This window comes from Stegostoma tigrinum, chromosome 31 (genome assembly GCF_030684315.1).
Source record: "Stegostoma tigrinum isolate sSteTig4 chromosome 31, sSteTig4.hap1, whole genome shotgun sequence".
In the NCBI taxonomy this organism is placed as follows: domain Eukaryota; kingdom Metazoa; phylum Chordata; class Chondrichthyes; order Orectolobiformes; family Stegostomatidae; genus Stegostoma; species Stegostoma tigrinum.
In genome coordinates, this window is record NC_081384.1 from 6,536,592 (window position 1) to 6,563,010 (window position 26,419).

Below are 26,419 nucleotides of genomic sequence, written 5' to 3' on the forward strand. Positions count from 1 at the left end.
TTCTTGAATCGCTGCAGTCGAACCACAATGCCGTTAGGGAGGGAATTCTGCATTTTGACCCAGCGACAGTGAAGGAACAGTGATATATTTCCAAGTCAGGATGATGCTTGGAGAGGAACTCAAAGACGGTGGTGCTTCCATATGTCTGCTGCCCTTGCCCTTCTCGGTGGAAATGGTCCTGGGTTTTGAATGTGCTGTCTGTGGATCTTTGGTAAATTTCTGCAGTGCACCTTGTGGATAGTACACACTGCAGCTACTGAGCATTGGTGGGTGGAGGGAGTGAATGCTTTCATAGTAGCATCGTAGAAAGTAGCAGCAGTGTACACTGAGTGTCGGTGATGGACGGAATGGAAGTTTGTGGACATAGTGCCAATCAAGTGGGCTGCTTTGTCCTGGATGGTGTCAAGTCTCAAGTGTTGTTGAGGCTGCCCTTGTCCAGACGATGGGGAATATTCCATCACACTCCTGACTTGTGCCTTGTAGATGGCGGACAGGTTTTGAGAATTCAGGAGGTGAGTTGCTTGCCACAGTATTCCTAGCTCCTGACTTGCTCTTGTAGCCACTGTGTTTATGTTGAGTTTCTGATCAATGCTAACCCCCAGGATGTTGTTAGTGGGGGACTGGGGGGCCAGTCGTAAAAATTTTAAAAAGGAACAGATGCTGAATCCTGGAGGAGAAGGCAGAGTGGGATAGCTGGATTTTGAGGTTTTTAAAGACAATGGGTTCAAGGTGGGAATGCAGCAAGTCAGGGTCAGGTGGCTGAAGGCACTAGCTGCAGCCCGAAGAGGAGGAAAGGAAGGCAGTACCGAAGGCTGAATTTAGCAGGATCAATCATTGGATCAGGGCAGGATTTAAGAAGGAGAATCATGAGCAAAGGATTGGGAAGATCATGGAATAATTTGAAATTCAATGACTTTGAGGGACCAGGGAACAATTTGAAGGAAGATGACGACGGGTGGGAGAGGGTCCCTGTGAAGTACAGATTTTGGAACGGGTAAATTGGATTTGGTGTGTAAATAATCATTGTGCAATTCCAGTGACTGTATTATGAAGAATTGAATTCACACAGTGGGTCATTAGTCTCCTGCAAACGCATCTCAGCATATACATACAATAAGTTAGTTAAAAATAATGGTACTTCAAATCTGAGGGACTCTGATAAGAGTTTCTAAGGAAAGAAAACCTCTTATACAGCAATTGCAGAGATGCACATAACCTGAAGAAATGATTAAATACACAACAGAGCAGGTAATACGTGACAGAGAGAGGCTAGTTATTGCTGCCAGCAGCTCAGCTCATCAGACTGTCACAATCCCGTTCACTGGGTCATTGTGCATTTCCAATTTCTAGTTTTCCTGTTTTACTTCCAGGCTCAACATCCCCATGTAACTAAATAAAAACCGAAAGAACTGCGGATGCTGTAAATCAGGAACAAAAACAGAAGTTGCTGGAAAAGCTCAGCAGGTCTGTGAAAGAAAAAGTCAGAATTAATGTTTTGGGTCCGGTGACCCTTCCTCAGAACTTCCTCCTGAACTTTTCCTTCACAGGTGCTGCCAGACCTGCTGAGCTTTTCCAGCAACTTCTGTTTTTATCCCTACCTTACTTCTCTCCCCACCCCATGGGTGAATCGATAATCTCTGAGGTCCCCTGGTTACTTGCTGTTAAACTTGTCATTTGTTTCCGAGCTGTCAGGGCACACACTCTGCAGTGCCTTTTGCATGGCTGTGATGTTTCTGATGGCCCACAGCCATTACAAGTCTCTGCACTTTTCCATTTCAGGCCTCCCACACACGTACAATCACTGTCATTCTACCACTGGCCGCTGTATCATGAGCCTCCATTGTCCTTTTTCTTTGCCTTCTCTCTTTACTCCTCTCTCCTTGCCTCTTTTACAACTCTCCTTAAAACCTGCCTCTTTGGCCAAGCATTTATTGGTTGCTGTAATATCTTCAGATACTGAGTTTGAGGGTGATGCATTTTTATTAACTAAGGATGAGGTTGCAGATCAGTCAAGATGTCACTGAAAGATGGAACAGGTTTGAGGGGCTGATTGGTCTCCTCCTGCACCTGATGTGACTCAACGTCTTTGCTCCTATAAAGCGCCTTTGGGTGTTTTCTTATATTTTACTGGAATAGGCTTAATAGGCCAGCTGCTCTTTTCCTTTCCAACAATTTTATCTGTTCACATGTTAAAGACACTATATAAATGAAACTTGTTGCTTTGGAGGAAACGTGTTCTTTCCACCTGAGGCTGTTAGATGAGGAATGTAAATTGGCCACGTAAACACTGATGAATTTTGCAGCTGCTTCGTTTTTTTTAGCTACGAGCTGGAATGACATACGCATCTCATCATTTCTTTTTTCTGTAACAACCCAGCCAACAGGAAAAGGAGCTGTCATTTTCACAGGGCAGTCTGCAACATTCAGAGGACATATAAGATAGAATCCCTACAGTGCGGAAACAGGCCATTCAGCCCAAAAAGGTCCACACCGACCCTCCAAAGAGCATCCTATCCAGACCTGTCCTTCTACCTATCCCTGTAATCCTGCATTTCCCAAGGCTAACCCACCTAGCTTGCACATCCCTGAACACAATAGGCAATTTCTCATGGTCAACTCACCTAACTTGCCCATCTTTGGACTGTGGGAGGAAACCAGAGTATTCAGAAGAAACCCACATAGACACGGAGAGAACGTACAAATTCCCACACAGACAGGTGCCTGAGGGTGGAAATGAATCCAGATTCCTGGCAATGTGAGGCAGTAGTGCTAACTGCTGAGCCACTGTGCCACAACAAAAAGATATCTTCTAAGATACAGTTCCTTTGCCCAAATTGTTCAAAAGAGAAAGGAACAGACAGTTACACTGATGAGATTTGAGGAAGAAGGATAGGAGAGGGAACATAAAATTCAGCATGAGCCAGTTGGGCTGAATGGCCTATATCTGTCTTTAACTTGAGCATAAAATATCGTCAATTCCAGATTCAATCCCTAGCCCATGCTGAGTCTCATCCATAAGCAGTGTGAGTGCTATGCTTAGCCTTCACGTCCCAAGGCTATAAAGAGAATCAGCTGATCAAAGCCCTATTGAGTCTTATGACTGTTGATGCTTGGAATTGACTGTGACAGTTTACTGTTGTTGAGTTGCCTCTCAGTACCCATTACCTACAAACCTGAGCAAAGTGCTACGATGTGACTGAAGATCTTTTTAGAATTGGGAGAGCAGGAGAAAAATGGGGCAAAAAAAACATTTCCAATCTGACCAGAAAGATTTTGTCATTTTGAAGAGTTTAGTCGGATGTAGCTAGCAGAATAAATGTCATGGGGCTGATGACGTTAGAGAGATATGGAAGATTGAGATGATGGAGAGATCAGTTAAAAAATTCTAAATGCGAGGGACTCAGAAATGGGATTGGGTGATAATGGTTCTAAAAAGGGTTAGCTTTTAGGACTGATCACATAAACATGGCTTGTTTATCCGTGAGTGTTGTCAATTCAGGGTGATCTTACGGAAGTCCTTGAGATGATGTAAAGGTTAAATAGGATCGGTGGCGAGAAATTAGTTCCTCTGATGAAGGCAGTCCAGGACAAAGAGGCACCATGTTAAAGTTAAAACCAGACCATCCATGGATGATGTCAAGATAAATTTCTTCACACAAAAAGAAAATGAAATCTGGACCTCACCAAAAAAAAAGCTGTTGGAGGACATTTGAAAATTTCAAACGCAAGATGTGGATGATATACGATGTTATTAAAGATTGTTGAGGGTAAGCGGAAAGGAGATGCAGATCAAACACAATCTGACTGAAAGGTAGAACAGATTCAATGGTCTACCCCTGTTCCTGCATTCCTATATTCCCTGCTGATCTTATTAGGTAATCCACTTTTCTGTTTTTTTTTTCTAAAACAACTCTTCTAATAGTGGAGATAACAAAGTGTGGAGTTGGATGAACACAGCAAGCCAAGCAGCATCTTAGGAGCACAAAAGCTTATCAGATGAAGGGTCTAGGCTCGAAACATCAGCTTTTGTGCTCCTGAGATGCTGCTTGGCCTGCTGTGTTCATCCAGCTCCACACTTAGTTATCTCGGATTGTCCAGCATCTGCAGTTCCCATTATCTCCATTACTTCTAATAGTGTTAGAACTGGAGACAGAAGAATATGAATGATCTCACAAAGTTTCAGACAGACAGTGTGTTTTTTTTTGCCCAGTCTCTGTCACAGATAAGTCCCAAATTCTAGAAGACAATGCTTGTCATTTTGTGGTATCCCTGGTAATGCAATTCAGCATTCGTTGACAACAATAAGTGAAAATGGCTAATCAAAAAACGCACAGCCTAAAAAGACCAAATTAGTCTTCTAATTGTTCCAGTCATTGACTGGTGGATAATGTGGGTAATTTGTTTGTCAGCAGCCTTTAACAGAGAAGCAGAAATGAAAGCTTCATTACGCGGGAACAAAGCTAAAATTTACACAGCTGCTTCACTCCATACAATCCACACACCACAGCATTACAAAACTTCATTAAAAATCTCCCAAATGTTTTCCTGCAACCAGGGCTCAAGCTGCAACTGTCAACATTGGCTCAGTAGACAGTAGACTTGGCCCTCTGTCAAAGGGTCATAGGTTCAAGCACGCTTAAACAAAACCTAGGCTGATGCTCCAGCATAGAACCATAGAGTCGAACGGCACAGAAACAGACCCTTTGGTCTAACTGGACCATGTTGACCACAATCCTAAACTCAGCTAATCCCAACTGCCTGCGCTTGGCCTATATCACGCCAAACATTTCTTATTCATGAGCTTATCTAAATGTTTTTTAAACATTGTAACTGTACCTACATCCACCACTTCCTATAGAATTTCATTCCACACATGAACCACACTGTGTGAAAAAAGATTGCTCTTCATATCTTTGTTAAATTTTTTTCGCTTACCCTAACAATATGTCCCCAGTCTTGAAATGCCCCACCCTAGGGAAAAATTGCCTGCCATTCACCTTATCTATAACCTATTATATAATATGTATCTCACAGAGTGCTACACTGTCAGAATAGCCGAATTTGGGGTACAGCATTAAATGCCTGCATTTTCAGAGATGCATCAATGATCCTGTGGAGCGATTTTGAAGAAGCAGTGTTCTCCCTGGTGTCCTGTGCCAATATTTATCTCTCAACCAACATAACCAAATTTAATTATTGCTAATTTCCATATTACTGTTTGTAAGAGTTTGTTATACACAACTTGACAACTGTCTTTCTCACATTACAACAGTGACTAGACTCCTGAAAAGTAATTCATTTACCGTAAGGAGCTTTGGGACATCTTGAAATTGTGAAAAGCATGATATAAATGTAATTCTTTCGGTCTTTGGTATCTTTATTATAGATAGAAAAAATATTATCAAATTAATTAACCCTCAAGCTTCCAGCTGTATTTGGATCCATTGTAACACTGAAACTAGCGCACACAATTTGGTGATAGAAACAACTGAAATTTCAGTAACAGATCTATCACTGAAATATTAACAAACTACTATACTGAATGCTAAAATTACATACAAACTTAAATACTGAAGAACTTGTTCAGCATATTTAGCTACATGCTCATCAGAAGGTTGCAAGCTCAATGTGTATTCCAAGAGTTGATCTGATCTAAACTGAGGTTCAGTCTAATACAGAGGCTGCGCTGCCTTTCAGGTAGGAAAATTAATTATCTCCAGATAGATTTTCAAAAAGATCCCAAAAAGCCAACTGAAAAGCAGCAACGTCTGCTCAATATATCCTGGCCAATGTTTATTTCCTTATCCAGCACTGATGGTTAATGTGATTTGAAAACGGAAAACTCTGGCAGAGCGCTCAACAAGCCAGGTGACACGCAATGGAGAGAGGCAGCCTTATCTCAGTTTGGAGAACTTTCCTCAGAAGTGGAAATTTATCTCCTTAATTTTTCATTGAAGACCTTGCTGTTTGTATTGGAGTTACACCACAAAACTAAATACATTTTGAAATAAATGTACAATGAACACTTCGGGAGTCAGTGCTACATAAAGCTTTGTGCAAATCTTAGAATCCCCACAGTGTGAAAAACAGGCCACCCTTCACAAGTCAACACCATCTCTCCTGAAGAGCATCCCACCCAGACCCATCCTCACACCCTATCCATGTAACTCTGCATTTCCCATGGCCATGGCCCACACATCCCCAGATACTATGGGCAACTGACTACAGCCGGCACACTTACCCTGCACATCTTTGGACTGTGGGAGGAAACCGGGGCACCCAGGGAAACCCATGCAGATATGGGGAGGATGTTCAAATTCCACACAGACAGTCGCCCAAGGGTGGAATTGAACCCGGGTCCTTGGTGCTGTGAGGCAGCTGTACCAACCAATGAGCCACCCATAAATGTATGCTCCTTCTCACAAACAAGCTTACAGATTAGAAAAGTTTAATGCTTTTGACAATATTATACCATTGATCCATTAAGCCTATTCTGAAGAGCACCATCAGGTTCCTAGCTGATATTCCAGAAGCAATAATTAGTCCTCAAGTTATAGAAGTCTATAACACAGGAAAAGGCATATCAGCTCATTCAGTCTGTAACTGGTTAAAAATAGCCACCTAACTATTGAAATCCCACTCTTCAGCACTTGGCCTACAGCATTGTATGCCTTGGCATATATCCTGCTCCGACAGATCTGGGTCATGGCCAATGTCAAAATGTGGTCACAATTGGAAAGGATGTGTGTGTGCAGCACTGGTAGAAGGTAATGCGACATTCCTTTCTAAAATAGAACTACCATATTGTACAATTGGTAATCTGCTCCACATTCTAATTCTTTTTGTATTAATTCATGGGATATGGCTGTCATTAGCTTGGTTAGCATTTATTGCCAAGCCAAGTTGCCTTGAGAAAGTTGTAGTGAGCTGCTTTCTTGAACCACTACAGTCCACATTCTTTAGGTTGACCCACAATGCCCTTAGAGAGGGAATTCCAGGATTTTGACCCAGTGGCAGTCATATATTTCCAAGTCAGAATGGGAAGTGGCTTGGAGGCGATCTTGCAAGTAGCGGAGTCGCCACGTATCTGTTGGCCTTGCCATTTTAGGTGCGTTTGGAAGGTGAAGTCTAAGGAACCTTCATGAATTTCTGCAGTGTACTTTGTGGATGGGACAGCGTGCTGCTACTGAGAGTCAGTGTGGAGAGAGTGAATGTTTGTGGATGTCCTGCCAATTTAGTGGTGTAAAATGTTGCCTAAACTTAATCTCCTGATTTGACATCTTAACGTTCTGCCATGTTCACTTGAATCTGGTGACAAGCGTATGTAATCAAATCTCCACATTGGAAATGGTCAGGAGTTGGAGGAACCAGTTTCGGCTTTCTATCCCGTGTTTACTGACTGGCAACAGCTTCCAATCTGCTAATACATTGATTTCAATGTTTTCAAATCCCTCCATAGCCCTAGCTCTTCCTTAGCTGTAGTCCCCTCCATACCAACAAACCTTTGTAATATTTGTGCTTATCCAATTCCAGTCTTTCGCATATCCTGATTTGTTCCACTCCACCAGTGACAGCCATGCTGACACATCATGCTCCAAGCTTTGGATTTCCCTGCTCAAAGCTCAATGCCTCTCTAAGACCTTCTCCTCCTTGGAACTTACTCCTCTAACCCAATTTTGGGTCATGTGTGCAAATATCTCCTCATCCCAGTGCTTGACCAGCCTTTTCCAATTGGCAGTGACCCAGATCTGTTGGAGCTGGACTGGGAGATCATGGAGAAGGGTGGAGGGATTTGAGAGAGTGGAGGTGGGGCACTGTTATATAGTTTTTGAGTTGCGTCCACACTTTTTGAATAATTCTAATGTTTTGGCAGCTGTTAGCCCTCAGTCAGTGTCCACAGCAGCTACTGCTGCCTCAGAACCTGTAACTCCAAAATGCGAGCTGGGTCGCAACCCATAGTCTGTAGGAATTTTGGGATAGTTTATTATCTTAAAAAGGTCTATTTAGGCCTATATAAATAGAAGTTGTTTTGGTTTTTTTTTTGTTGTTTCTCCAGGATACGTGGACGCTGTCTGGAAAACACCTTACCTATTGGTCAGAATATTGTCAGGTATGGCACCATAATTACAACAGCCTTGGCTCAGGAACTTTAGCAGATTCACTCAGGCAATCTCTGGGTGGAAATTGTGGTGCGTATTACAATTTTCTATCAAAATGTTTGGAAAGTAATTGGAGGAATGGCTGATTAGGGAAGAAATGGAAATTTTGAAGAGGTACAGGTAATAAAGACCGGATGAAATATTAGCTTTCGCTAATAGGACCATTAAAGAATCACATCTAAATAAAAATGGATAATGTAGTATGTGAAGTTAAGTAGTAAATTCCAGCATTTCATATCAAAGGCTGATAATATACTGCTAGCCAGGAATCACTGATACAGCATTTAATCAATGGATTTAAGGAATGGTATGTATTAATGGGCCTTCCCAATTTCAGAGATCCTACTGTCTTTTGATTCTAGAATAGAACTTGATCTTTTCCAATTGATGGATAAAGGGAAGAAGGGAGCTCTTTTATCCCTCTGAACTCAAATTTGATTTTTCTTCTACTTTAAATTTTAAAACTCATTTGAAATTCCAGTAAATGCAGCCATCTTTACTATCATGGGACATCACAAATCACAGTGGCTCAGTGGTTAGGACTGCTGCCTCTCTGCGCCAGTAACCTGGGTTCAATTCCACTCTCAGGTGGCTGCCCGTGTGGGAGTTTGCACGTTCTCCCCATGTCTACATGGGTTTCTTCCTGGTGCTTTGGTTTCCCCTCCCCCCACAGTCCAAAGATGTGCCGGGTAGGTGATTTGGCCATGTTAAATTGCCCACAGTGCCCAGGGATGTTTAGTTTAGGTGAGTTAGACATGGGAAACGCGGGACAGTGGAATGGGTCTGGGTGGGAAACTTTTCAGAGGGGTGGTGTGGACTTGTTGGGGCGAATGGCCTGTTTCCACGCTGTAGGGATTCTATGATTCTATGGTTAATTTGTTTCTTTTATGTTCACTTGTGGGATATGGGTACTGTTAGCTGGGCTAGTATTTATTGTCCATCCTTAGTTGCCCCTTGAGAAGGTGGTGGTGAGCTGCATTATTGAACAGCTGCAGTCCATGTGCTGTAGGTTGACCCACTGCTATGGATCAGACCAGATCTCCTCAAAATATTTTGAGAAGATAGCCTAAAACCTAACATTTTCTTATTTTAAAGGTAAATGTGAAGAGTTGTGTTCTAGATATTAAGCAATTTATTTAAACACTACAGTTAAAAATTTTGCTGAACAAAGAGACTTTGAGGTTCAGGTTCATAGTTCTTTGAAAGTGGAGTTGAAAGTTTGGTATGTTTGTCTTATTGAGTGTAGGAGTTGGGAGGTCATGTTGAGGCTGTACAGGGCATTGCTTAGGCCACTTCTGGCGTACTACATTCAATTCTGGTCTCCCTGCTATAGGAAGAATGTTGTGAAACTTGAAAGAGTTCAGAAGAGATTTACAAGAATATTGTCAGATTTGGAGGATACAGGCTATAGGGAGAAGCTGAGTAGAACATAGAATCGTACAGCACAGGGATGGGCCCTTTGACCCACGATGTTGTGCCAAATATGATGCCAAATGAAACTAATCCCTTCTGTCTGCCCTTGGTCCATATCCTTCTATTTCTGCAAATTCATGTGCTCATCTAAAAGTCCCTTAAATGCCCTTATTGTATCTGCCCCCATCACCACCCCTTGCAGTGCATCCCACTCTGTGTAAAAAAGTTCCCCTCACATCCCCTTAGAACTTTCCCCCTCTAACCTTAAATGTCTGTCCCCTGATATTAGACATTTCAACTCTGGAAAAAAGATTCTGACCATCAACCCTATCTATGCATCTCATAATTTGACAGAATTCTGTTAAGTCTCCCTGTAGCCTCCACCACTCGAGAGAAAACAACCTGAGTTTTTCTAGCCTCTTCTTATACTTTATTCCCTCTAATCCAGGCAGCATCCTGGTAAACCTCTTTTGCATCCTCTTCAAAGCCTCCACATCCTTCCTGTAATATGGTGACCAGAGCTGAACACAGTACTCTAAGTGTGGCCTGACCAAAGTTTTATAAAGCTGTAACATGGCATCCTGACTCTTGTACTCAATTCTACAACCAATAAAGGTAAGCAAGCCATATGCCTTTTTTTACCACATTATCTACTTGTGTGGCCACATTCAGGGAGCTATGGGCTTGAACCCCTAGATCCTTCTGAATATCAATGCTGTTCAGGGTCCTGCCATTAACTGTAAACTTTTCCTTAATATTTGATCTCCCAAAGTCCAGCACCTCACATTCACCCAGATTAAACTCCATCTGCCATTTCTCCACCTATATCTGCAGCTCATCTATATCCAGCTGAATCCTTTGACAACCTTCTACACTATCCACAACTCCACTGATTTTTGTATCATCTGCCATAGACTAGGGCTATTTTCCCTGGAGAGTCAGAGGCTAACAGGTGAGCTTCTAGAGGTTTATAAAATCATGAGGGGCATGGAAAGCGTGAATAGCCAAGGTCTTTACCCTGGGGTGGGGGAGTCCAGAACTACAAGGCACGGGTTTGAAGGGAGATGGAAAAGATTTGAAAGGGGCCTATGGGGCAACTTTTTTGTGCAAAGGGAGGTGCGTGTATGCATTGAGCTGACAAAGGAGTGGGAGGAGGCTGGTACAGTTACATGGGTATATAAATAGGAAGGGTTTAGAGGGAAATGGGCAAAATGCTGGCAAATGGGACTAGATTTATTTAGGATATCTAGTTGACATGGAAGAGATGGACTGAAGGGTCTGTTTCCAAGCTGTACAACTCTATGACCCTGAAATAAAGAAGGACTCAGAATAACTTTACTCTATTGGAAAACTTAACCAAGCAATTGATACTTTATCTATTACTAACTAACTGTTCCAACATCATAACATTCATAAACACACCCATTGGCAAAAAAAGGAAAATTCAGAAAAATAGATCTCACAGGTAACTCAGCAGAGAGAAACCCCGCTTCTAACAGTAACTGAAAGAAGACAAAGATACCTTCAACTTCTTCACATCCACAACGGCAACTGCTTGAAGCTAAACCTAAAAGCTAAAACAAAACTATAAAGACTGGTCTGTGAGAGCTGGCCACACCCAGCCAGGCTGCCTCCATTGTTTCAACTTTTAAAAAACCCAAGGCCTCACAAGCAGTTTACTTTTTTTTTTACAGGCAACTTCACATCTTTCCTTCAATCTCTCTTTTAAAAAATCAGGATAAAATAACCTCTTAAAACCATAACATTATGATACTCACAGCACCCTTATGGAAGAAATTCTGGGATTTTGGCCCAGTGACAGCGAAGGTACAGTGATGTATTTCCCTGCCAGGATGGCGAATGGCTCAGTGGGGGAAATTTGCAGATGATGGTGTTCCCATTAATCGGCTGCCTTTGTCCTTCTGCATGGAAGTGGTTGTGGGTTTGGAAGGTGCTGTCTATGGACCTTTGGTGAATTTCTGCAGTACACCTTGTACACTAAACACATTGCTGCTACTGAGCATCAATGGCAGAGGGAGTGGATGCAGTGCCAATCAAGCGGCTGCTTTGACCTGGATGGTGTCAAGCTTCTTCAGTGTTCCTGGGGCTGCACCCATCCAGGCAAGTGGGGAGCATTCCATCACACTCTTAACTTGTGCCTTTTAGATGGTGGACAGACTTTGGGTTGAGGGTGGGGGTGTCAGGAGGTGAGTTACTCATTGCAGGATTCCTAATCTCAGACCTGCTCTTGCAACCATTTTATTTATATTACAAGTCCAATCCAGTTCCTGGTCAATGGCAACCCCCAGCATATTGATAATAGGTGATTCAATGATGGCAGCACCATCGAATATCAAGGGAAAGTGGTTAAATTGTACTTAATTGCCTGGCATTTATGTGGCATGAATGTTACTTGCCACTTTCATCCCAAGCCTGGATATTATCCAGGTTTTGGTGCATTTGGATATGGGCAACGTTAGTACCTAAAGTATTGTACCTGAATGGTCCAACCATCAATGAACATTGCCAATTCTAACCTTCACACTTCCTGACTCCAAGTATGACTGCCAAACCCCCTCCTTTATCTGAGCGTATTTGCATCCAAGTTTGGTTAATATAGGGTGTGTACATTATTGGGCGTTGCTCTCCATTGGACCACGTATGACCAAATACTACGCTGATGCCATGTGAGAAGGCTTTGAATGTCAATACCAGATCTCACTTGGGATCATAGCGTGCCAACACCTGACAGGATGATAGCTGTTTCTTCAGTTCTCTGAAAGCTATGGCTTGTCTATGAGACTATTGCCATGCCTGGCCTTTTTTTTTTAAAGAAAGAGCTGCGAGTCCTTGACACTGATCCAGTTCCCTCACAGCCAGCTCTGAGAGTGAACAAAACCTCTGACATGCCTGTTCTTACCTAACAACCAATGGCTTCCTGATTGGACCAGATTGACAGCCTCAATTAGGGAACTCATATTACAAGAGATCCACGTGGCTGACCTCATTCCATCTCACATTGCTTTATGGGAACAAGATTAGGCCACCCGGCCCTTTGAGCCTGTTCCTCCATTCAATAACTTCATTGTTGTTATGAATTAAACCTACATTCTTGAATACCTCAGATAATCTTTCACCCCCCTAGCAAACAAGAACCTATCTACCTCTGCCTTAAAAATATTGAAAACATTTGCAACCATTGCTTTTTGAGGAAGGAATTTCCAAATGCGGTCTGCCCTCAGAGAAAAAAATTTCCTCATCTCAGTCTTAAATGAGCAAAGCCTTATTTTCACTTTATGATCCCTAGTTCTAGATTCCCCCACAAAAAAAAGAGGAAACATCCTTTCAATATGCATCCAATCAAATACTCTTGGGATCTTGTATGTTACAATTGGAACTTATGAACTATAGAAATCATATAAATTTGGCCTATTTTGTCCACACCAACCTAAAGACATCCAGATGCCCTTTCTAATCCCTTCTTTCTGCACACGTCCCATAGCCTTGCAGCTTATGGCACTTAAGCGGATATAGGTATATTTTGAAGGAGTTTTGGGTCTTTGCGTCCACCACCAACTCAGGCAGTGAATTCCAGACACACATCACCCGCTGTTTAAAAAAAGATTTTCCACACAACCCCTCTAATCCTGCTGCCACTTAGTTTGAATCTATGACCGCTGGTTTTTGAACTCTCCATCGAGAGAAACAGGTTCCTCCTATCTACTTTATCTGTACCCTTCAATCTTATTTTACACCTCAAACATGTCACCCCTCGGCCTTCTTTGTTCCATGGTAAACAATCCTGATCTCTCCAGTCTCTCCTCATAGCTAAAATTCTCCAGCCTTGCCAACATTCTCGCAAATCTTCTCTGCACTCATCATCCTTCCTGTGATATGGTGACCAGAACTGCACGCAGTCCTCCAGTGTGGCTTCAACAGTGTCACCTCAGACTCTAAGGACTGGCCACTTGTTTTGGTGATTTGTGGAATTAACATTGAGCAGAAAACCAAGAGAAGATCCCACTCATTTTCAAACTGTGCTGCTGCAATGTTTATATCCACCCAAGACAATACTTCTACATCTACAGGATCAGTCCAAGACTGCAGTGTCAGCTGAAATTATGGGCTTGAATTTCCACAGCACGGCTTGAGCCCATGATGATTGAACTCAGAGGCAAGGGTGCTAACTATTGATACCTGGCTAATGCTGACACTGCCCCGAAACATATCCTCAGGAAAAGATAGGGCTGAAGCACACATTCCCTGCTTGCCTCAGTTATTGCTGTCCTCCATTCATTTAGAGGGGCTGTACCATTGACCTCCTCCCCAGCACATTCTTTAATTGCTAATGCTTTAAGTGTGAATGCTACAAAGCAAAAAAAAAGTCTGTAAATATTTTATGTACGGGACATACAAATGTGCAGTGCAGGCAGATTTTATCTTAGCACTTTGCAAAGCCTCTTGTAATTATTGACTGTGCTGCACAACTGACAGTACAATATGACAAGCAAGATGTGTTTAAACCGTTATCTGAAATAAATTGTCTATGTGATGAATGTCTTTCTTTCCTTCAAACTTTATTCAGTAGCTTTTCCGTGATAGTCAAGGTAAATTTACTGTGATGAAATCTGCTCTGCACTTTGCTGGGATCCCCGGGGACTGCACCTTGGAAATAATGACTCGGGTGTTCACAATTTTCTAAATTGTAATAGCTGTGACAGCCACTATCTGCTGAAATTACTTTCAGCATTGTCACCTCTAGGTTTGTAGCACCATCAACAACATGCTCATTGATGAATATTGGGGGTGTTGGGGTTTTGTAGTAGCTATAATAACGCAAACCAGCAGGCCACTTATTTGTTTGCGTTAACCACTCATTTCACACCAGAGATTTAAACGCTTTTGGGTAAAGTTGCCTCCATTTTATCTCCAGGTCACAAATCATTATCATCTTCCTAAGTCTTTATTTCCACTCTGCTCTTCAGGCATCTTACTGACCCTTGAAACAAAGTGAAACAGCAGCAGGATTGACCATTAGGCCCATCAAGCCTGTTCTGCCATTCCTTATGATTACGGCTGATCGTCCAATTCAGTCCCCCGTTCCCGCTTTCTCCCCCATACTGCCTCAGGCCTAAGGAACTATATCTAACTCCTTGAAAACAAGCAATGTATTGGCCACAACTGATTTTTGTGGCACAATAACAACTTGCATTTATATAGCATCTTTAATAAACCAGTTAAAATCATCCCCTGTTAGAACCATTACCAGACAAAATATTAACAATATTTGAACAGGGACAAGGCCATTCTGTCCATCGAGCCTGCTGTGTCATTTCTTACCATCATGGCTCAGCAATCACTTCAATATCTTTTAGCCTAATTATCCTCATAATTCTTATGCCACTGTAATCAGAAATCTATTGAACTTCAAACATACTCATAGACTGAGCTTTCATCATTCTCTGGTGTAGAGGATTCCAAAGATTCATAACCCTCTAAGTAAAGAATAAGTTCCTCATCTTGGACCTTGGGTGGCACGGTGGCTCAGCAGTTAGCACTGCAGCCTCACAGCACTAGGGACCCAGGTTCAATTCCAGCCTCGGGTAACTGTCTGTGCACAGTTTGCACATTGTCTGCGTGGGTTTCATCCAGGTACTCTGGTTTCCTCCCACAGTCCAAAGATGTGCAGGCTAGGTGGATTAGCCATGCTAAATTGCCCTTAGTATTTAGGGGTGTGTGGGTTATAGGGGAATGGATCTGGGTGGGATGCTCCAAGTGGCAGTGTGGACTTGTTGGGCCAAAGGACCTGTTTCCACACTGTAGGGAATCTAATCTAAATGGTATCTCCTGTACCTTAGAACTGTTCCCTTTGGTTCTAGACTCCTCAGCCAGGGGAAACATTATAGCTGTATCTCTCCCATTTGCAATCACCTATCATTCTTCAAAAGTCTAGAATACACAGTTGGGTCCAATTTGCCCAGTCTCTCTTCATAGGAAACTCCCACCATCCTGGGAACAAGTCCTTCTATGGCAATAATATCCTTCCTGAGGTAAGGAGACTAAAACTGTACACAGCACTCCAAGTGTGATTTAACCAAGCTCCCATGCTCAAATCCCCTTGCAATAAAGGCCTACATTCCATCAGGCTTCCTAATAGCTTGCTGGTATCTGCATGTTAGCCTTCGGTGACTTATTGACAAGGACAACTTTGCATATTTAAATTTTCCAACTTCATATCATTAAAGAAAAACACTGCACATCTGTTTCTCCTGCCAAAGTGAATGACCTCACATTTTGCTACATTATATTCCATCAGCCATGTTGTTGCCTGTTCACCAAGCCTGTTCAAACCCTCTTGAAGCCACTTTGCATTTCCTTCACAACATACATTCCTGCTTACCATTAAATCTCATACAAATTTGGAAACATTATCTTCGATCTCCACATTCCAAATCATTGACATATATTGTGAACAGCTGGAACACAGTAACTGATCCTTGCTGTTCCCCATTAATCACAGCGTGCCAACACGAAACAGATCCATTTATTCCTACTTTCTGCTTTCTATTAGCCAATCCTTAATCCTTGTCAGTAAATTACCTCCCATTCCATATGCTTTAATTTTGTTAGTAACATCCTCCAAGAAGTCTGTCAAACATGATTTTCTATTTGCAAATCTACACTAAATAGACACAATGAGATCATTATAAGCCATGTGGCCATTTATCATACCCTTTAGAATAGATTCCAGAATTTTCAATATTAGTCAGTCTGTCATTCCCATTGCTCTCTGTCCCTTTTTTCTTAAATAATGGGGTAACATTTTCTAATTCCCATTCTGTAGGAATCATTCTAGAATAGGGAATTTTGGAGGACAATCTCCAATGCATTGAATCTCTCCACAGCAGCATCCTTAAACTCTCTGGCACATAGAGTATCAGATTCTGGGGATTCATCAACGTTCAGCTCCATCAGTTTCTCCAGTACAGCGTTCTCACTAATACTTAATTTCCTTTAACTCCTTTCTCCCCGTTATCACTGGGATTTCTGATTCTGGGACCTTTCTTGTGTTTTCCTCGAAGGAAACAAAATAATTTTTTTTAGCTTAATTCTCTGCCATTTCTTAAATCCATTTGTAAATTCTTCTGAATCTCTCTCTGAAATGGACCCACATTTGTTTTCGCCAACTATTTTGTTTTTTTACATACCTATAGAAGCTTTTACCGTTCATTTTTATTCTTTTGCTAGATTGCATTCAGATTTTATTCCCCCATTCCTTATCAGTTTCTTGGTCCTCCTTTGCTGTATTCCAAGACCTTTCCAATTCTCAGGTTTATTCTTATTTCTGGCAACATATAGGCCTTTCCTTTTAATCTCAGATGATCCTTAACTTTTTTTGTCAGCCTCAGGCAGCTTGTCATTTTTGAGTTTTTGCCCCATGGAGGAATGTGTAGTTGCTGTTGGCCATGCAGTAGCTCTCTAAGGACTGTCCATTGAACACCACACACAGGCAAACCCAAAAACTGCACCCTGACATCCCAGCCGAGTTGGCAATCCTCGAAGAATTCCCTGAAGTCATGGTGTTAAAAAAACCACCTCCTTGGCACTGCTCAGAGCAAACCCGGGAGTAAAACAAAGCGATATTAACAAGAGACATTAACAACACGTGTGCACGGTCATGTCATTTTGTCTGAACATTTGGAGATGAAACGAAAATGGTGCTTGACTAACTGGTGAATGTCATCCAGTTGGGCAGTCTTTCCATTTCTCAGATTGGACATGATAAGGCTCCGCGACCCTGACCAATGGCAGAACTATGGAGGTGGGCCTTCAAGTCACATGATGAAGCCAGCCTGCTCCCAATGACTGAGAAGTTCCAAACCAGAGATCACAGTCTAAGGGTGGGTTTGCCATTTAGGACTGAGATGAGGAGAAATTCCTTCACCTAGACAATGGTGAACCTCTGGAATTCTCTGCCACACTAAGCACTGCACAAAACACAAAGCCTCACTGAAGTCAAAACATTGAATGTTTTCATGGTGGAGTTAGATATAGTTCTTAAGATTAAAGGAATCAAATTGAAATAACTTCCAGAAGTCAGTATACCATCACTATATCACCCTTTATTTACACACGAACAATCCTTGACTTAGGTACGGCCTCATTCAGAGTCAGCTCTCAGAGTGAACAAAGTCTCTGACACTCCTGTTTGTATCTGTCAGCTGGGGCTCCTTGACTGGACCCAATCAGGGAACTCATATTCTATGAGGTCCAGCTGGTTGACTTCATTACAGTTACTGCACGAAAGGGTATGGAGAGAAAGCAGGAACAGCTACTGGGTCGGGGGAGCAGCCATGATCATACTGAATGGTGGAGGAGGCTGAAAGGGACAAGTGCCCCTTTCCTATGAATGCAGCCTAAAGACTGTTTTTAACATGACCTCCCATCCTTCCCACAATATGGAATATCCAGCATCTGTAATCCTGCAGTCATCAGGATATATTCATAGACTTCAACCACATCAACATTTCAAACAGAAAGAGCTCATAAAAATTTTAAAGCAACCATTAGATCATGTAACATGGCACCAATGCTATTGGCTTTTGGACATGTCAAAAGCTATTTTCTGAACAACACTACGTTCATATGCATGAGATGTGCAAGCACATCACTGCATGTACCAATAATTGCAATTAGCTGACGATCATACCTTGTTTTATCTTTACAGAGAGACTGAGCTGTTTACGCTTCATCGCCATTGGATAGTACCTAAAGTCAGATTTCTCACTGCAGTCCAAACAGCTCCATTTTGGTGGGGGCATTATTTCAAGCTATTTTCTACTTAACCTGCTGAGTGATGTTATTACACATCCCTGGAACAGGTGGGGCTTGAACCCAGTGTTCCTGGCTCAAAGGTACAGTGCCACAAGGGGCATCACTTCAATCAAACAGGTAGCTTCATTTTCTGAGGTATTTAAGTATGACATGGTTGTGCCACTTGTGCTGTGGGGGTTTGCTGAGGGAAGTGTTATTTTAGACATGCTTGCAGCAGCTGCACCTCATGCTGAGCCAAGTGCCTCAATGAATGGTCACTGTTGTATTTGAGCATGCTTCAATTCCAGTTAGAGTGTCCCATCAGCCTACACCCTCAGCTCCACTCCATGTCCTTTCCATAAGGTGACCAAGCTTCATGTCTCAACAATAATTTTCATTTACATACAGCAACAACAACTTGAATTAACACAGCACCTTTAAAAGGGTAAAATGTCCCAAAGCCCTTATCAAGAGCATTACCAGGCAAGAATTGAAAATGGGATCACATAATGATGTCAAAAACTTAATCAAAGAGAAGGTTTTAATCAACAACATATAAATTATAATCATTTACTGGTGGAGAACTTGAGTATTGCTGAGAAAAAGGTCACATTTTGTTGCAGTTTTTCTGTCTTGCACCCATCAGGACAATTTGCAAGAATACCAATGCAAGGAGAGAACTAAAACTTATGCTGCATGAAAGGATACTGCTGATTAGTGGATTCTGGTATGTAGAGACATTTCCATGAAGAAACCTTTACATTAACAGTAATCAGAGACCACTTTTCAACTGATCATCACATCACAAAGCATACCGTCCTGAGGAAAGGTGACCGGACCCAAAACGTTAATTCTGATTTTTTTCTTTGCAGATCTTGCCAGACCTGCTCAGCTTTTCCAGCAACTTCTGTTTTTGTACAAAGCTTACATTCCCTGGTTACCTCAATGGGGTTTAAGCACAAATCTCCAGATCAGGTTCTGGAGCCCTACCTTCACAACATGACCACATTACTGCCCTTCAGTTAGTATTGCGGTGGGCAAGTAGATAGACTCAATACAATGTCAGTCAGAGAGTCTGAGCGAAATGTTGTGACCTTATATGAGTCTATTCTCTTCAAGCATGTACTTAATGAACATGAGCAATTTAGGAAGCGAGTTAACATTTAGAATAGAATAGGATCCCTACAATGCGGGGGCAGGCTATTTAGCCCATCAAGTACACATTGACACGCTGAACAGCATTCTAGCCAGACCCACACCCTTCTCTATCCCTGCATTCCACATGGCTAATCCACATAATCTACACATCCCTGGACACTAGGGGCAATGTGGCATGGCCAATCCAACTAACCTGCACATCTTTGGACTGTGGGAGGAAACTGCAGCAAACACACACAGACATGGGGAGAACATGCAAACTCCACAGAGACAGTCACCTGTGGCTGGAATTGAACTCAGGTCCCTTGCACTGTGTGGCAGCAGTGCTAACTAACCACTAGGCCATAAAGCTTTCCTATAGTATCTAGCTAGACATTCTCAACAACAAAAAAGCATCACTCGCTTGTCACTGCATTGTTCTAAGTTGCTTAATTTAATCACAATCTGGTCCCGAGTTTGAAGAAATAACTTTCATTTACATAGTACCCTTCTCAGTGCCCCCAAGTGCTTTACAGCAAATAAAACACCTCAGGCTGTTGTATTGTAGAAAGCACAACAGCCAATTTTTGCACAGAAAGCTCCCATTAAAATAACTGCTCCATTATCATTTATCAACAAGCTTGGTCATGTAATGATACAATTCTGGGGAAGGTGGGACCTGAACCCAGACAGACTAGCCCAGAGATAGGAGCGCCACCATTGTGTCACAAGAACCTAATGCAATGACATAGATTTTTTCAAAAATTGTTAAGTTAATCTGTGAAGCTTTTTGCAACATGAAACTGACGTGAAATCATATGATACTGGAGCTGATATTTAACCTAACCTCCTCCTTCAACCTGCTATCCCAGTTACATAGTGCAGTGCAGATAGAGTCCATTATAGTTATTTGATCTGTTACTGATTCTTGGAGGAAATTCTTTTTTATTGATTTATTTACCTCTGTTGCAAGCTGGTCAGCACCAAGTCTGTGTGCAACTCATGACCGACATTCTTTATCTGTTCATTGGAGCTTGCAGCGATTTCAAAGAGCTCCAGTCACTCTGGGCCAAATAGGCTATTTATTAACTACAAGCCTATACAATGCAAGTCAGCACACTATTGAACAGCGGTACTATCAGGATCTGCTCTCTCTCATTCTCAGCCAAAATCCACTGAAGTGTCCTTTCAGCAGGGGTCATTGGGCAAAGCCCCAGTTTACTTTCTGCTGCCTACTGCAGAAGTATTGAGGTCAACTGTAGCAACTTAGTATCATCAGCTAACCCAGTAACATACAGGATTTGTGAACTTCCGCTTGAACTTATTGGAAGGAGGATTTGAATGCAAAAGAGATGATGTGTTCCTTTAATTGTATGTGAGCTTGGTTAGACTGGGCCTGGAGTGCCACATGCAGTTCTAGTATCCTTATCTCAGAAAAGGATGTTATTACCGTACAAAGCATGCAATGAGGATTCACCAGACTTGTTCCCAGTAAGGTGGGGGCTGTCCTAAGAAGAAAGATTGGGCTCAAATTCTCTAAAGTTTTCAATAATGAGAGGTAATTTCATTGAAACATACGAAATGCCTAATAGTAGTAGATGGGGGTAGATGCAGCTAAGATGTTGCCCTTGGTTGAGGGGTTTAGAACCAGGCAACACAAATTTTAAAAATTCCTTGTGTCTGAGTCAAAGAATTGTATTTTACACAAAAACGTGTGAATGTTTTCAATTCTCTACCACAGAGAAGTATGGAAGCTCAGTGTCGGAGTATATTTAAGGTAGAGATTGATGGGTTTTTGACTTCCAGCAGTTTTTAATGGTTATGGGGATGGGGTGAGTAAATGGCATTGAAGTGTTTAATTAACCTTGACTGCGTTGAATGGCGGGGCAGGCTTGGTGGGCTGAATGGCCTGCTTCCAGGTTCCTAAAAGACTCGGCTTAATTTCGGCCCAATGATTGAGCCTTTGGGGGGCAAGTGCAGCGTGAAGATTCTGCAGGATGCTCTCACTTCTGGTGCTCAGATAGGCAAAGGATATGCCATTGATGTGAATCAAGTCCTTCAGCACTTAATCAAGACTGGCACTCACAGGAGGTGTGCTACACTGTTGTAGAGGCTTATGCAGGATGTCTCAAATGAAAACCGACTGCCAGCTCAGGTGGACACACCTCTGGTTGGAGAAGAGAGGGAGGCATTAATCCTCTGGCCATTGGAGCTGGGTGGGTGGTATTTGTCGAAGGGGGTGAAAGGAGAATTGGAGGAAGACAGATTTTACAGTATCTCCAGTTCCATTGTTTAGACCACTGTACTAAATTACTAACAAGGATATCACATTTTGGGGGAATGGATGGATCTTCTAAACATAGCCTCCCCATTAAGTGACTGATTCTGATTGGGTGGGTGGGTGTGTTCTGGATCCTTCCCAGAAACCTCTACTTCTCACTGCCCTTGAAAGGCCCTTGGAAGTGTGCTGAAAAGCCTGAGACCATTACCACACTACGATATTGATTCTACAGAATCGATTCCCTTGTTGGGGGCTGAGTGCCTCCTTTCGCAGACAAAATCAGAGATTCTCTGAAGGGATCTCATCTGGGAGCTATATGTGTTGTGATTGTCAGCTGCCCTGCCATTGCATTGAACACACAGCCACTACTGCAAGGAGCACCAGGGTCTAGTTTCTAACACCACAACCACCTCCATGATGCCAAACCCTAGGAATTTCACAACTTGGGGTTTTTCTTTGATATTTTGCGATCTGCTGTCTTGTTTTACCAATTTTGTAAAATTTCCTTCTTTATCATAATTTGAAATTCAGGTTGGAGAAGGCAGAATTCCTGTAGCCCCAGGCCAGCGAGATTAATGGAATATCTCATTCCCATTGACAGCCTCAACCTGCTCAGAGGATTACAATTCCTGTGATGGTCACCAGGCTGTCTGTGAGCGCTGGTTCTTTGGAACTGCATGAATCCCACTGGAAATGTACGACAGCTGGAAACACAAAGCTAGATATCAGCACGCATAGTAAACAGGAAGTAACTGAATTTCGCCATTGTCCATAGAATGTATTTAAAAATACACAGTTATAAGCACACAGATAACCACATACATGTATACATACACATAAATAGACCTCTAGGTGTACACCACAGTGAGCTGTATGTCAAAAATTTTGAGATGAGGGTTATTGGCAGGCAAGCTAATGAGACACAGTACACATCATCATAGGAGGTAAAGCAATGTCACATGATCTTGCTCTCTCTTGATACTTCATAGGCAAGATGAAGCCACATTAAGATGATTCTTTACAATGTTAACATTTTCCCTACCTCAGCATGACTCTACATATTCTTTAGCAGCACATCAAACCTAAGAACATTACAGAAGCCATGCTCACCTCTAATTCAGAGGAACATGATCTCATGACCCAGTAATAATTTAACTTAAATCGAGGCTGATGCGCTCAATGCCAATGCTGTGGGAGAGCTGCCCTGTTGAAGGGGCTATTTTTAGAATGAGACCTCACACAGAGGACCATCAAGTGTCTAGGGTAAACACAAGAAACATCCCCTGGCATTTTTTTCAAAAAAGAGCAAACAGCTTATTCCAAGTGCATTAGTCAAAAAGAATTCCTCAGTGCACATAAGAACAGGGTCATGAGTAGGCCATTCAGCCCCGTGAACTTACTCAGTCATTTCATAAGATTTGTTTGTGATGCAAACTCTCCTGTCCACCTCTAATATCTTCTACATCCTCTGACAGTCAGGAAATCTGTCTAACTCACATCTAAAAATATTCAATGACATGGTCTTCACTGCTGTCTGGATAAGAGACTCCTACTGAATAATGACTCTGAGAGCAAATTCTCTTCCTCGCCACCTCAAAAGGGTTGCCTGTTCTTTTTTGTTTATATGATGATCATTTTTCTTTTAATTGGCCATTACCATTATGCAATGTGTGGGAGCCTTCTGTACAGAAATTAGCTGCCATATTTCCCACACTGAAGCTCAGGAAGATGTTTCAAAGGGCTTTGGGATTTTGGCAGGTTGTGAGACACCCTCAATAAATATTTCTCTTTTTTCTTTGCAAGCCACAACATTATGGAGACAACAAAGTGTACTCAATGTTCAAGTGCAGAAGTTCCAAAAAATATATTTTAACATCAAGGAAATAGATTCCCAGAATTACTCCAGCTACAAGCCACATTAAGGAAAACGTATAACTTGACCGTGAGTTAACGCGCTTCAAACAACCAGATTTCCGTTTCAGTCTCAATACCTGGTATTGCACTGTGACCTAGAATTAATAACATAGAACACAGGAGCAGAAGTAGACCAATCGGCCCATCAAGACTGCTCTCCCATACCACCTGATTCTGATTTAGAAGACCGTATTTAAAAATGACATTGGACATAAAGTAACTATTTTAATGTAGTAATGACAAAAAGAAATGAATAGTTATTTATTTAGGATTCAATTTCTAGCAATGGAAATCATTAATTACACTTGTCGCTGACAAATGGAATCGCAGAATGATCCAGTTGTAACAGGAAGCCACTCCATGAAAGAATTCTCCAATTATTCTCTCTCTGCATTTTCTCCTCCACCCTATAATTTCACCTTCCTTCACAAAGATATGCAATTCCCTTTTGGAAGTTATTATTGAATCTGTTTCCACCTCCCCATCCCCTATCAGGTAGGACCTTCCAGATGATGATAACTCACTACATGATAATAATTGTCTTCGAACCACAAACATACAAACTTAACGAACATAGAACAAGCGTGGGCCACTCCACCCCTTGAGCCTGCTGTGCCATTCAACAGCTGATCTAATTATCGCTCCCCCCTCCAAAATTCCCACCTAGCCCCGATAACCTTTCACCGTTCTTGCCTATCAAGATTGTGTTTTGGCTTTTTGACAAATTATCTTAAATCTGTGCCTTCTGATTACTGACCTTCCCACATAGAAACAATTCCTCCTTCTGTACTCTCATAATTCTGAATTCTTCTCAAGACCTGGTATTCTTATCATCCTCTTGGCACCTTTGCCTTGCTGGGCACTTTAATCAGGTTGTGGATATAAATACAGGTGATAAATATCATCATTAGCACGTGTCGAGTTTATTTTCTTTTTTAAAAAAAACGCTTTGACTGAAATAAGCAACTTTATTTTTAAATTGTTTCTTTGAAGTGCTCTCTTTTCTCTGAAAACTCCCCCAGCCTAGTCACCAGCAAGAAAGCTCTCCCCTTTTTAAATGTCAGTGTGGGCTCCACCAGTCGCAGAAATGAGCCACACAGGGTTTAGACAGATTCCCAGCTCAGTCTCATGGTCAACTGCAGCTCATCGTTCGTCTAATATTTCAGCTTATTTCCGAAAAGAAAACGGAATAAGTTATTTACATAACCACTCAAGTACATGCTGCTCAGCTGCCAAAATTCCGAAGAGGGGGGGCGGTGGGAGATAAGTGGAGAGGGTGAGAGGATAATTCAATCCTGCCATTTCCAAAGCTGCCCATCCTGTTTCTTTTTTTCTGACAAATGTCCCCTCCCCATTTCACTTCCTTCTCCCCCCAACAACGCATCGAGCCTGGCTGTGTACTTCGATGTCTGGACACACCTAGCTATCTGAAACAGACCGAGTGCTTATAGTTTTAAGATACACCAACGATACAATGCATAGATGGAGCAAACACCCCCCCTTGCCGTCAAGCACTGTATGTACGTGTACAATCTACTTAATGCAAAATCAAACATATTTTTTGCAAAAACTGAAATAAAATGCAATTCAAATCAAAAGGGTTGCAAAATATATTTAATTCCAATGCCAGTGAGGAAGCAATAGATTCTTTGCCAGCGAAAGCAGAGTTAGTCTGAATCCCCCCCATTTGCACAGGTTGTTCTGGCTCTTTAATGGAACATGTCAGTTAAACCCAGCTGTCTTTCTGGCAATAGAACCACATCAAATGACAGCGATCAAATGCACTGTATTGAGTGTGCCTGCCAACAGGAACATTCATTCCATAGACAATAGCAGTTTAAAATCAAGATTTCTTTTTTGCCATCGTGTTCAATGCCAGCAGCTTCACAATCAGACACAGAAAGAGAGAGCGAAAGAGGAAGAGAGAGGGACAACCACAGCCTTCCGTAAACCAGTTCATCTCGCAACAGACACCTCTCATCGCGTCCCAGAGATACCACGAGATAACGACATTATACACGAACAGGATTAGTATCCTTCAGGCATGCAATACACACACAGGGATAGATAGTGAGCTTAGGCAACAATGCTTTTTCTCCTTGCAAGAGCTTGCCTTGTCTACTTACCTGGGAGAGTTGACAGCCCCCCCCCCATTTTCCCCCTCCGTGCCTTCAACAGAGTCAGCCAGGTTCTGTCAGCATTTACAGAATCCCCCCCATATCAAGTCACCAGCAACGCTGCATTTGAGAACACAAATAAATACCTTCTATTTAACAATGCATGGAGATTTGGATGACATGCCTTGAGAAGGAGTATTTCCCATCTTGTAACACAACTCTGCGTGGTTCAGATCCAGCAGACCATTGACGATGTTCAGTTATGTGTGTGTGAGTGAGTGAGTGTGTGTATGTGAGTGAACAGAGGAGCGGAGAAGGAATAAAAGGGAGAGAGAAAAAAATCAGCCCATGACAGATTAATGTGTTCTCCACTTAAAGGACCCTCACTTCTCACTGCGATAGGTCCCTTTGTTTGTGCCAGCCCCTGCAGTCTGGATGATAACGTGCCTTGGACCACTCCTCTTTCTCAGAATCCTCAGTGCAAGCAGACTGCTGCCTGGAGACAACCGCATGGCTTCAGGAACGCAGCATCCCCATTGCTTCATACACCCCTCAGCAGCCATTTGATTTTTGTCAGATAAAAG

The 26,419-nt window shown here is 42.2% G+C and overlaps 1 protein-coding gene across 4 annotated transcripts in view; it reads right to left on the bottom strand.

The window, feature by feature from the left end:
* The window catches only part of srcin1a (SRC kinase signaling inhibitor 1a), a 498,739-nt gene extending 472,523 nt beyond the window's left edge, over nucleotides 1–26,216 (bottom strand). For all 4 annotated transcript variants that reach the window (XM_059638686.1, XM_048560697.2, XM_048560696.2 and 1 more), the window contains exon 1: nucleotides 26,020–26,216. In XM_059638686.1, coding sequence (XP_059494669.1) covers nucleotides 26,020–26,041 — 22 coding nt within the window. In that variant the 5' untranslated portion in view covers nucleotides 26,042–26,216. The remainder of the gene's footprint in view (nucleotides 1–26,019) is intronic.
* Between the last annotated feature and the right edge of the window lie 203 nt (nucleotides 26,217–26,419).